This window comes from Salvelinus fontinalis, chromosome 7 (genome assembly GCF_029448725.1).
Source record: "Salvelinus fontinalis isolate EN_2023a chromosome 7, ASM2944872v1, whole genome shotgun sequence".
Taxonomy (NCBI): Eukaryota; Metazoa; Chordata; class Actinopteri; order Salmoniformes; family Salmonidae; genus Salvelinus; species Salvelinus fontinalis.
In genome coordinates, this window is record NC_074671.1 from 63,719,966 (window position 1) to 63,731,854 (window position 11,889).

Below are 11,889 nucleotides of genomic sequence, written 5' to 3' on the forward strand. Positions count from 1 at the left end.
TCCCGAACCAATAAACCATTCTTTTAATAAATAAGTGCATATTCCAACATTTTTTAATTACATAATGTACAACATTTTGTATTTTGTTGAATATTAAACAAACCTAACACAACATAATGTAAAATGGGAATTTATTGTGCTTGGAATGACCCACTTATTTCCATTGTAACGTTTATACATAATCTAACTATAACTGGCCTAATAAATACAATGCTATATCTTTATTTCTCCCTTGCATGATGTATTAGCAGGAAGTCTTCTAGTTGTAGTCTTTTCTTCCAGTCAGGCTACAGTACAGTACACCGTACAAACAGAATAAATTTATCGAGCCATTATCATATAAAACAGTCACTGAAACATAAGAAAAATAAACATTTTACAGCATTAGATGCCATAGGAGTGCAATAACGCGTACACACATGTAAAGCCCTGACATAAACAACCCATACATACAGTTTCTATGTGTCCGTGTTTGGTTAGAACACTGAAACTTTACAGTATCAGCTTGACATTCAAATGTACTAAATGGAAAGTTGAACTGTTAACCTTGGCCTATGTCTTTCTCCCAGGTTTGGTCGGGATGAAACTGATCCATATGCAACCCCAGACTAATAATATTCCCTTGAAGGGAATATGTCATCACCAACAATGTGACGTCACAAAGCAAAAGGGTGTTCTCATCAGGGATCCCTCCATAACTACTGTAGTACGTGAGTGGAGGAATGACAGTCAAGACAACAATGAGTACATGTAAACCATTCTACAATGATTGCATCTCAAATGGCACCCTATTCGTTATATAGTGCACTACTTTAGATCAGGGCTCTATGTAGGGAACAGGGTGCCATTTTGGATGCAACCAATGACCCAAAGATAATGGGTCATTACTATTTTCTCCATGGAAAGAGAGAGAATGACCTTTGATCCTTTGGCCCTTTAGCAGGGCCCCTATGGGCTTCAGTCTGCTGGGTGTGGCAGCAGCGGGGGCGGGCGGGCGAGCGTCTTGCGTTCGGCTCGAGGAACCCACTTGTGTGTGGCGGCTCTCCACAACACCGGAGCCAGCAGAAGACTCAGAGTGGTGACACTGAGAACCAGCAGGTACACCTGGGGAAGAAGAAGACAGAGTGGTGTCACTGAGAACCAGCAGGTACACCTGGGGAAGAAGAGGACAGAGTGGTGTCACTGAGAACCAGCAGGTACACCTGGGAAAGAAGAGGACAGAGTGGTGTCACTGAGAACCAGCAGGTACACCTGGGGAAGAAGAGGACAGAGTGGTGTCACTGAGAACCAGCAGGTACACCTGGGGAAGAAGAGGACAGAGTGGTGTCACTGAGAACCAGCAGGTACACCTGGGGAAGAAGAGGACAGAGTGGTGACACTGAGAACCAGCAGGTACACCTGGGGAAGAAGAGGACAGAGTGGTGTCACTGAGAACCAGCAGGTACACCTGGGGAAGAAGAGGACAGAGTGGTGTCACTGAGAACCAGCAGGTACACCTGGGGAAGAAGAGGACAGAGTGGTGACACTGAGAACCAGCAGGTACACCCGGGGAAGAAGAGGACAGAGTGGTGTCACTGAGAACCAGCAGGTACACCTGGGGAAGAAGAGGACAGAGTGGTGACACTGAGAACCAGCAGGTACACCTGGGGAAGAAGAGGACAGAGTGGTGACACTGAGAACCAGCAGGTACACCTGGGGAAGAAGAGGCCAGTTGTATTCTAGATCATGTATGTATTCATCTTGCAATTGCCATAAACATCTTCAAGTAGTGTCTAGGGGTAGTGGTTAAGGGTAGTGTCTATGGGTAGTGGTTAGGGGTAGTGTCTAGGAGTAGTGGTTAGGGGTAGTGTCTAGGGGTAGTGTCTAGGGGTAGTGGTTAGGGCTAGTGGTTAGGGCTAGTGGTTAGGGCTAGTGGTTAGGGGTAGTGGTTAGGGGTAGTGGTTAGGGGTAGTGTCTAGGGGTAGTGCCTAGGGGTAGTGCCTAGGGGTAGTGTCTAGGGGTAGTGCCTAGGGGTAATGCCTAGGGGTAGTGTCTAGGGGTAGTGGTTAGGGGTAGTGTCTAGGGGTAGTGGTTAGGGGTAGTGGCTAGGGACTATTGTTTGATTTGGAACGAAGCATGGAGTGGTGGTCTGTTAGTCGGTAGAAGTACCTCTCTGGAGATGATGCCAGCTCGGCGGGCGCGGCTCCCTAACACGAAGGAGAACTCGCTGACCTGCGCCAGGCCGGCAGACACTATCCAACGGATGTGGCGAGAACCCTTAGGCAAGATGGCCGACAGCACCAGCACCGCCATCAGGAACTAACAGGGACATGGAGAGGAGGAGGTGTTTAATTAGAGAGAGTGAGAGAGAGAGAAAATAAGTAAGTGAGAGTGGTTTAAAGCAACAACGAGCATACCTTCATGATGACCAGTGAGAGAGTCAGCACCACCAGGATTGTCAGTTCATACAGGACAAAGGTAGGAAAGACATGGAAACCTGCAGTAGAAAAGAACAACATGGAGACCTACACATGAAGACCTATAGCAGTAGAGACAACACATAGAGACCTACAGCAGTAGAGACAACACATAGAGACCTACAGCAGTAGAGACAACACATAGAGCGACAGCAGTAGAGACAACACATAGACCTACAGTAGTAGAGACAACACATAGACCTACAGTAGTAGAGACAACACATAGAGCGACAGCAGTAGAGACAACACATAGACCTACAGTAGTAGAGACAACACATAGACCTACAGCAGTAGAGACAACACATAGACCTACAGCAGTAGAGACAACACATTGACCTACAGTAGTAGAGACAACACATAGACCTACAGCAGTAGAGACAACACATAGAGACCTACAGCAGTAGAGACAACACATAGACCGACAGAAGTAGAGACAACACATAGACCTACAGCAGTAGAGACAACACATAGACCTACAGCAGTAGAGACAACACATAGACCTACAGTAGTAGAGACAACACATAGACCTACAGTAGTAGAGACAACACATAGAGCGACAGCAGTAGAGACAACACATAGAGACCTACAGCAGTAGAGACAACACATAGACCTACAGCAGTAGAGACAACACATAGAGACCTACAGCAGTAGAGACAACACATAGACCTACAGTAGTAGAGACAACACATAGAGACCTACAGTAGTAGAGACAACACATAGAGACCTACAGCAGTAGAGACAACACATAGACCTACAGCAGTAGAGACAACACATAGACCTACAGTAGTAGAGACAACACATAGACCTACAGTAGTAGAGACAACACATAGACCTACAGTAGTAGAGACAACACATAGAGACCTACAGCAGTAGAGACAACACATAGACCTACAGCAGTAGAGACAACACATAGACCTACAGTAGTAGAGACAACACACAAATAAAAGCATCAAATAACTGCACAAACAGACATAGAGAGATACGATGCTAAACAGCCATAGAGACAGAGATACGATGCTAAACAGCCATAGAGAGATACGATGCTAAACAGCCATAGAGACAGAGATACAATGCTAAACAGCCATAGAGAGATACGATGCTAAACAGCCATAGAGAGATACGATGCTAAACAGCCATAGAGACAGAGATACGATGCTAAACAGCCATAGAGAGATACGATGCTAAACAGCCATAGAGAGATACGATGCTAAACAGCCATAGAGACAGAGATACGATGCTAAACAGCCATAGACAGATACGATGCTAAACAGCCATAGAGACAGAGATACGATGCTAAACAGCCAGAGAGACAGAGATACAATGCTAAACAGCCATAGAGAGATACAATGCTAAACAGCCATAGAGACAGATACGATGCTAAACAGCCATAGAGAGATACAATGCTAAACAGCCATAGAGACAGAGATACGATGCTAAACAGCCAGAGAGAGACAAGATGCTAAACAGCCATAGAGAGATACGATGCTAAACAGCCATAGAGAGACAGATACAATGCTAAACAGCCATAGAGAGACAGATACAATGCTAAACAGCCATAGAGAGACAGATACAATGCTAAACAGCCATAGACAGATACGATGCTAAACAGCCATAGAGACAGAGATACGATGCTAAACAGCCAGAGAGACAGAGATACAATGCTAAACAGCCATAGAGAGATACAATGCTAAACAGCCATAGAGACAGATACGATGCTAAACAGCCATAGAGAGATACAATGCTAAACAGCCATAGAGACAGAGATACGATGCTAAACAGCCAGAGAGAGACAAGATGCTAAACAGCCATAGAGAGATACGATGCTAAACAGCCATAGAGAGACAGATACAATGCTAAACAGCCATAGAGAGACAGATACAATGCTAAACAGCCATAGAGAGACAGATACAATGCTAAACAGCCATAGAGAGACAGATACAATGCTAAACAGCCATAGAGAGACAGATACAATGCTAAACAGCCATAGAGACAGAGATACAATGCTAAACAGCCATAGAGACAGAGATACAATGCTAAACAGCCATAGAGAGATACGATGCTAAACAGCTAGAGAGAAACGATGCTAAACAGCCATAGAGAGACAGATACAATGCTAAACAGCCATAGAGACAGATACGATGCTAAACAGCCATAGAGAGATACGATGCTAAACAGCCATAGAGAGATACGATGCTAAACAGCCATAGAGAGATACGATGCTAAACAGCCATAGAGACAGAGATACAATGCTAAACAGCCATAGAGACAGATACAATGCTAAACAGCCATAGAGACAGAGATACAATGCTAAACAGCCATAGAGACAGATACAATGCTAAACAGCCATAGAGACAGAGATACAATGCTAAACAGCCATAGAGACAGAGATACAATGCTAAACAGCCATAGAGACAGAGATACAATGCTAAACAGCCATAGAGAGACAGAGATACAATGCTAAACAGCCATAGAGAGACAGATACAATGCTAAACAGCCATAGAGACAGAGATACAATGCTAAACAGCCATAGAGACAGAGATACGATGCTAAACAGCCATAGAGACAGAGAAACGATGCTAAACAGCCATAGAGAGACAGAGATACAATGCTAAACAGCCATAGAGAGACAGATACAATGCTAAACAGCCATAGAGACAGAGATACAATGCTAAACAGCCATAGAGATAGAGATACGATGCTAAACAGCCATAGAGACAGAGAAACGATGCTAAACAGCCATAGAGACAGAGATACGATGCTAAACAGCCATAGAGACAGAGATACGATGCTAAACAGCCATAGAGAGATACGATGCTAAACAGCCATAGAGAGACAGATACAGTTGAAGTCGGAAGTTGATATACACTTAGGTTGGAGTCATTAAAACTCGGTTTTCAACCACTCCACAAATTTCTTGTTAACAAACTTTAGTTTGGCAAGTCAGTTAGGACATCCACTTTGTGCATGACACAGGTCATTTTTCCAACAATTGTTAACAGACAAATTATTTCACTTATAATTCACTGTATAACAATTCCAGTGGGTCAGAAGTTTACATACACTAAGTTGACTGTGCCTTTAAACAGCTTGGAACATTCCAGAAAATGTCATGGAGGTAGAAGCTTCTGATAGGATAATTGACATCATTTGAGTCAAAGACCTCAGAAGAAAATTGGTAGACCTCCACAAGTCTGGTTCATCCTTGGGAGCAATTTCCAAAAGCCTGAAGGTACCACGTTCATCTGTACAAACAATAGTACGCAAGTATAAACACCATGGGACCATGCAGCCGTCATACCGTTCAGGAAGGAGACGCGTTCTGTCTCCTAGAGATGAACGTACTTTGTTGCGAAAAGTACAAATCAATCCCAGAACAACAGCAAAGGACCTTGTGAAGATGCTGGAGGAAACAGGTACAAAAGTATCTATATCCACAGTAAAACGAGTCCTATATCGACATAACCTGAAAGGCCGCTCAGCAAGGAAGAAGCCACTGCTCCAAAACCGCCATAAAAAAGCCAGACTACGGTTTACAACTGCACATGGGGACAAAGATCGTACTTTTTGGAGAAATGTCCTCTGGTCTGATGAAACAAAAATAGAACTGTTTGGCCATAATGACCATTGTTATGTTTGGAGGAAAAAGGGGGAGGCTTGCAAGCCGAAGAACACCATCCCAACCGTGAAGCACGGGGGTGGCAGCATCATGTTGTGGGGGTGCTTTGCTGCAGGAGGGACTGGTGAACTTCACAAAATGGATGGCATCATGAGGAAGGGGAATTATGTGGATTTATTGAAGCAACATCCCAAGACATCAGTCAGGAAGTTAAAGCTGGTCGCAAATGGGTCTTCCAAATGGACAATGACCCCAAGCATACTTCCAAAGTTGTGGCAAAATGGCTTAAGGACAACAAAGTCAAGGTATTGGAGTGGCCATCACAAAGCCCTGACCTCAATCCTATAGAGAATGTGTGGGCAGAACTGAAAAAGCATGTGCGAGCAAGGAGGCCTACAAACCTGACTCAGTTACACCAGCTCTGTCAGGAGGAACGGGCCAAAATTCACCCAACTTATTGTGGGAAGCTTGTGGAAGGCTACCCAAAATGTTTGACCCAAGTTAAATAATTTTAAAGGCAATGCTACCAAATACTAATTGAGTGTATGTAAACTTCTGACCCACTGGGAATGTGATGAAAGAAATAAAAGCTGAAATAAATCATTCTCTCTACTATTATTCTGACATTTCACATTCTTAAAATAAAGTGGTGATCCTAACTGACCTAAGACAAGGAATTTTTACTAGGATTCAATGTCAGGAATTTGGCTAAGGTGTATGTAAACTTCCAACTTCAACTGTATGATGCTAAACAGCCATAGAGAGACAGAGACACTGCAGAGGGTAAGCTTCAATTCTGACCAATGGAGGCGAAGAAGATGATGGCGAGGAAGTCTCTGATTGGCTCGATGCAGCCCATGACCTCCGTGGTGCAAATCTGACCCTGCGAGGAGAGAAGCGCTCCAGCCAGGAAGCAGCCCAGCTCCATGGAAATGTCCAGGAACTCTGTCACCTGGGAAACGCCAGGGGAAAAACATAATTTGACATACACTATATCCATTCTACCAACTGTAACAATTTATATCATAAACTCCCTAATTACACAGTATTGCTTTGTATTGGCATGTCCATTGTAGTACTTGATTGTACAGGAAACATATATATATATATATACATATATAGCTATATCTCACAGAGGAGGGGGAGTTATATCTCACAGAGGAGAGGATAGAGGAGGGGGAGTTATATCTCACAGAGGAGAGGATAGAGGAGGGGGAGTTATATCTCACAGAGGAGAGGATAGAGGGGGGAGCTATATCTCACAGAGGAGAGGATAGAGGGGGGAGCTATATCTCACAGAGGAGAGGATGGGGGGGGGGGGTTATATCTCACAGAGGAGAGGAGAGGATAGAGGGGGGGAGCTATATCTCACAGAGGAGAGGATAGCGGAGGGGGAGCTATATCTCACAGAGGAGAGGATAGAGGGGGGGAAGCTATATCTCACAGAGGAGAGGATAGCTGAGGGGAAGCTATATCTCACAGAGGAGAGGATAGCTGAGGGGAAGCTATATCTCACAGAGGAGAGGATAGAGGGGGGGAGCTATATCTCACAGAGGAGAGGATAGCGGAGGGGAAGCTATATCTCACAGAGGAGAGGATAGCGGAGGGGAAGCTATATCTCACAGAGGAGAGTAGAGGATAGAGGAGGGAGCTATATCTCACAGAAGAGAGGGGGAAGAGTGAGGAGGGGTTACATACGGTGAGCATGAGGAATACGAAGGCAGCGGTCCCCAGAACCAGGATCTCCTTGTTGCCTTTGGACTCAGCATGGAGCTTCCTGTAGTATGGACCAATCAGGAAGGACTTGAGGAGAACACACAGCAGTAGCACCACAGCCAGAGAAAACAGGACCTGGGACAGGAGCAGGAGGACGCGCAGACCCCCAAACAGAACACTACAGAACACAGGATAGAACACAGAACACCAGCCTCACAACACAGAACACTGGTTAACAGAGAAAACAGGACCTGGGCTAGGAGGACAGAACCCTCAGAAGACAGAACAGGACCCTCAGCAGACAGAACACAGGACAAGACCCTCAGAAGACAGAACAGGATACTCAGAAGACAGAACAGGACCCTCAGCAGACAGAACACAGGACAAGACCCTCAGAAGACAGAACAGGATACTCAGAAGACAGAACAGGACCCTCAGCAGACAGAACACAGGATAGAACACAGAACACCAGCCTCACAACACAGAACACTGGTTAACAGAGAAAACAGGACCTGGGCTAGGAGGACAGAACCCTCAGAAGACAGAACAGGACCCTCAGCAGACAGAACACAGGACAAGCCCCTCAGAAGACAGAACACAGGACAGGACCCTCATAAGACAGAACAAGACCCTCAAAAGATAGAACAGGATCCTCAGAAGACAGAACCCTCAAAAGACAGAACATAGGACAGGACACTCAGAAGACAGAACAGGACCCTCAGAAGACAGAACAGGACCCTCAGAAGACAGAACAGGACCCTCAGAAGACAGAACAGGACCCTCAGCAGACATAACAGGACCCTCAGAAGACAGGACAGGACCCTCAGAAGACAGAACACAGGACCCTCATAAGACAGAACAAGACCCTCAAAAGATAGAACAGGATCCTCAGAAGACAGAACCCTCAAAAGACAGAACATAGGACAGGACACTCAGAAGACAGAGCAGGACCCTCAGAAGACAGAGCAGGACCCTCAGAAGACAGAACAGGACCCTCAGAAGACAGAACACAGGACAGGACCCTCAGAAGACAGGACAGGACCCTCAGAAGACAGAACACAGGACAGGGCCCTCAGAAGACAGAACACAGGACAGGATACTCAGAAGACAAAACACAGGAACCTCGGAAAACAGAACAGGACCCTCGGAAGACAGAACACAGGACAGGACCCTCAGAAGACAGGACAGGACCCTCAGAAGACAAAACACAGGACCCTCAGAAGACAAAACACAGGACAGGACCCTCAGAAGACAGAACAGGACCCTCAGAAGACAGGACAGGACCCTCAGAAGACAGGACAGGACCCTCAGAAGACAGGACAGGACCCTCAGAAGACAGGACAGGACCCTCAGAAGACAGAACACAGGACCCTCAGAAGACAGAACACAGGACCCTCAGAAGACAAAACACAGGACAGGACCCTCAGAAGACAGGACAGGACCCTCAGAAGACAGGACCCTTAGAAGACAGAACCCTCAGAAGACAGGACAGGGCCCTCGGAAGACAGAACACAGGACAGGACCCTCAGAAGACAGAACACAGGACAGGACCCTCAGAAGACAGAACACAGGACAGGACCCTCAGAAGACAGAACAGGACCCTCAAAAGACAGAACACTCAGGAGACAGAACAGGACCCTCAGAACACAGGACAGGACCCTCAGAACATAGAACAGAACCCTCAGAAGACAGAACACAACAGTATAAAATATTAGAACTTCTAACACAATCTTTGGAACTACATACCTCACTAGCATGAGTGGGACAGGTTGAGTTAGACTGTGCAGGTGTGTATACTCAGCAGTTACTATATGTACACAGGGTGTGTCTAGATCGTAGTGCATATACAGCTGTGTGTGTGTGTGTGTTAGCTCACCTGTCCAGGTGGCCAGATGACACCTGTATGAGGGTGGGCATGACGGCTATGAACAGACCCAGCTGAACATCCTGCATCACCAACATCCCAAGGAGAACACTGCTGTAGTCCAGCTCCCCTATACACACACGCACGCACGCACGCACGCACGCACGCACGCACGCACGCACGCACGCACGCACACACACACACACACACACACAGTTTATATGTTTGTAGCCAGATACTCATTTAAAGACAGGTGGTTCTTTAACATTAAAATAAAGAGCATTGGAAGTCAAGTCTCTCTCTCGCTCTGTCTCTCACACACACACACACACACACAGTTTATATGTTTGTAGCCAGATACTCATTTAAAGACAGGTGGTTCTTTAACATTAAAATAAAGAGCATTGGAAGTCAAGTCTCTCTCTCGCTCTGTCTCTCACACACACACACACACACACACACACACACACACACACACACACACACACACACACACACACACACACACACACACACACACACACACACACACACACACACACACACACACACACACACACACACACACACACAGTCCTTGTCTCCGTACCGTCCTTGTCTGCGCGGGTGCCCCCAGCCAGGAAGCGTGAGACCAGCGGTGTGGAGGATAGAGAGAGACAGGAGGAGATGAAGACCGTCTGCGTGGGACGGACATGCAGCACCTGACCCCACAGCAGCCCTGTAGCTACCATCAACAGACTGAGGTAGCATGAACCCTGCACAGAGGTCTTCCACACCTGCACACACACGCATAGGACAGTACACACATGTTAAATATACACACACACGCATAGGACAGTACACACATGTTAAATATACACACACACACACGCATAGGACAGTACACACATGTTAAATATACACACACATGCACACACAGTATTGTACAGCTTACCTTGTGGGGACACACAATTCAGTCCCATTCAAAATCCTATTTTCCCAAACCCTAACCCGTACTCTTACCCTACCCTAACCTTAACCCTAAAACCTAACCCTAACCTGTACTCCTACCCTAACCTTAACCCAAAAACCTAACCCTAACCTGTACTCTTACCCTAACATTAACCCTAAAACTAACCCTAGCTCCTATCCTTAACCCTAAAATTAACTCTAGCTCCTAACCCTAACCCTAAAACTAACCCTAGCTCCTAACCCTAAAACTAACCCTAGCTCCTAACCTTCACCCTAGCCCCTAACCCTAAAACTAACCCTAGCTCCTAACCCTAATTCTAACCTTAACCCTAAACCCCCTAGAAATAGCATTTAAACTCATGGGGACCAACAAAATGTCCCCGTTGGTCAAATGTTAATTTGTTTACGATTCTTGTGACAAGAATAGTTGAACACGTACACACATATAAAATGGTCTTCAACTCTTGAAACGAACACAATATAATTATCCTATTAGGACACGTTCCAGAGGAGAGAGGGAGGGAGGGAGAGAGAGCGAGAGAAGCAGGAAGACTGATAAGGAGAGAAAATGTGTGATAAACAGATAGCTAGCCAAATGAAGAGGAGAAACAAGGGAGAGAGAGTTAGACGTTGGTCTCTACTGAGACTGAGTTGGTGAAAGAATGGAAGAATGTGGGTTTCTGAGTCACACTGTGAAAATGTAGGTCAGAGTTACACACTTCACACCAGTGTTAAGTCATTTCCCGTCTGCTGATGTCACCCGGCAGGTCAAAACTCCATCCCACCAAAACAGGCCGTGTTTTTAAACAGCTGTTCCACTAAAAGGGCATCATCATCAATTTGACAGTATTATTCCACCCTCATAGTGTGGAAATAAATATAAAACACAGGGAATTCACATTTTTGTCTGCACTGGGCCTTTAATAGCTTTTGCTATTTCAAGAATGTAGGCTAATATCTGATGGAAAATACCTCTACGTGTGTGTGTGTGTGTGTGTGTGTGTGTGCGGGGGGTTGAATGCAACACTAGGCAGCCTACCTTCCGAAGTCGCTCTGGGGAGAACTCTAGACCGACCAGGAAGAGAGTGAAGAACACTCCCAACTCTCCCAACGTCTCAACCTGCACCATAGCCTGCACAGAGATACATTACTCTCTCTCTCAGACAGAGATACATTACTCTCACACACACACAGACAGACAGACAGACAGACAGACAGACAGACAGACAGACAGACAGACAGACAGACAGACAGACAGACAGACAGACAGACAGACAGACAGACA

General features: G+C 45.8%; 1 protein-coding gene across 10 annotated transcripts in view; it reads right to left on the reverse strand.

Moving 5' to 3' along the window:
- Positions 1-11,889, reverse strand: part of tmco3 (transmembrane and coiled-coil domains 3) — a 23,157-nt gene continuing 11,268 nt past the window's right edge. For 6 of the 10 annotated variants that reach the window (XM_055930471.1, XM_055930470.1, XM_055930467.1 and 3 more), the window contains 8 exons: positions 11,644-11,736; positions 10,243-10,429; positions 9,666-9,783; positions 7,772-7,967; positions 6,875-7,025; positions 2,397-2,476; positions 2,149-2,298; positions 1,117-1,692 (listed from right to left, as the gene is read on the reverse strand). In XM_055930471.1, coding sequence (XP_055786446.1) covers positions 1,474-1,692; positions 2,149-2,298; positions 2,397-2,476; positions 6,875-7,025; positions 7,772-7,967; positions 9,666-9,783; positions 10,243-10,429; positions 11,644-11,736 — 1,194 coding nt within the window. In that variant the 3' untranslated portion in view covers positions 1,117-1,473. The other 4 variants (XM_055930464.1, XM_055930463.1, XM_055930465.1 and 1 more) reach the window with 3 other exon arrangements.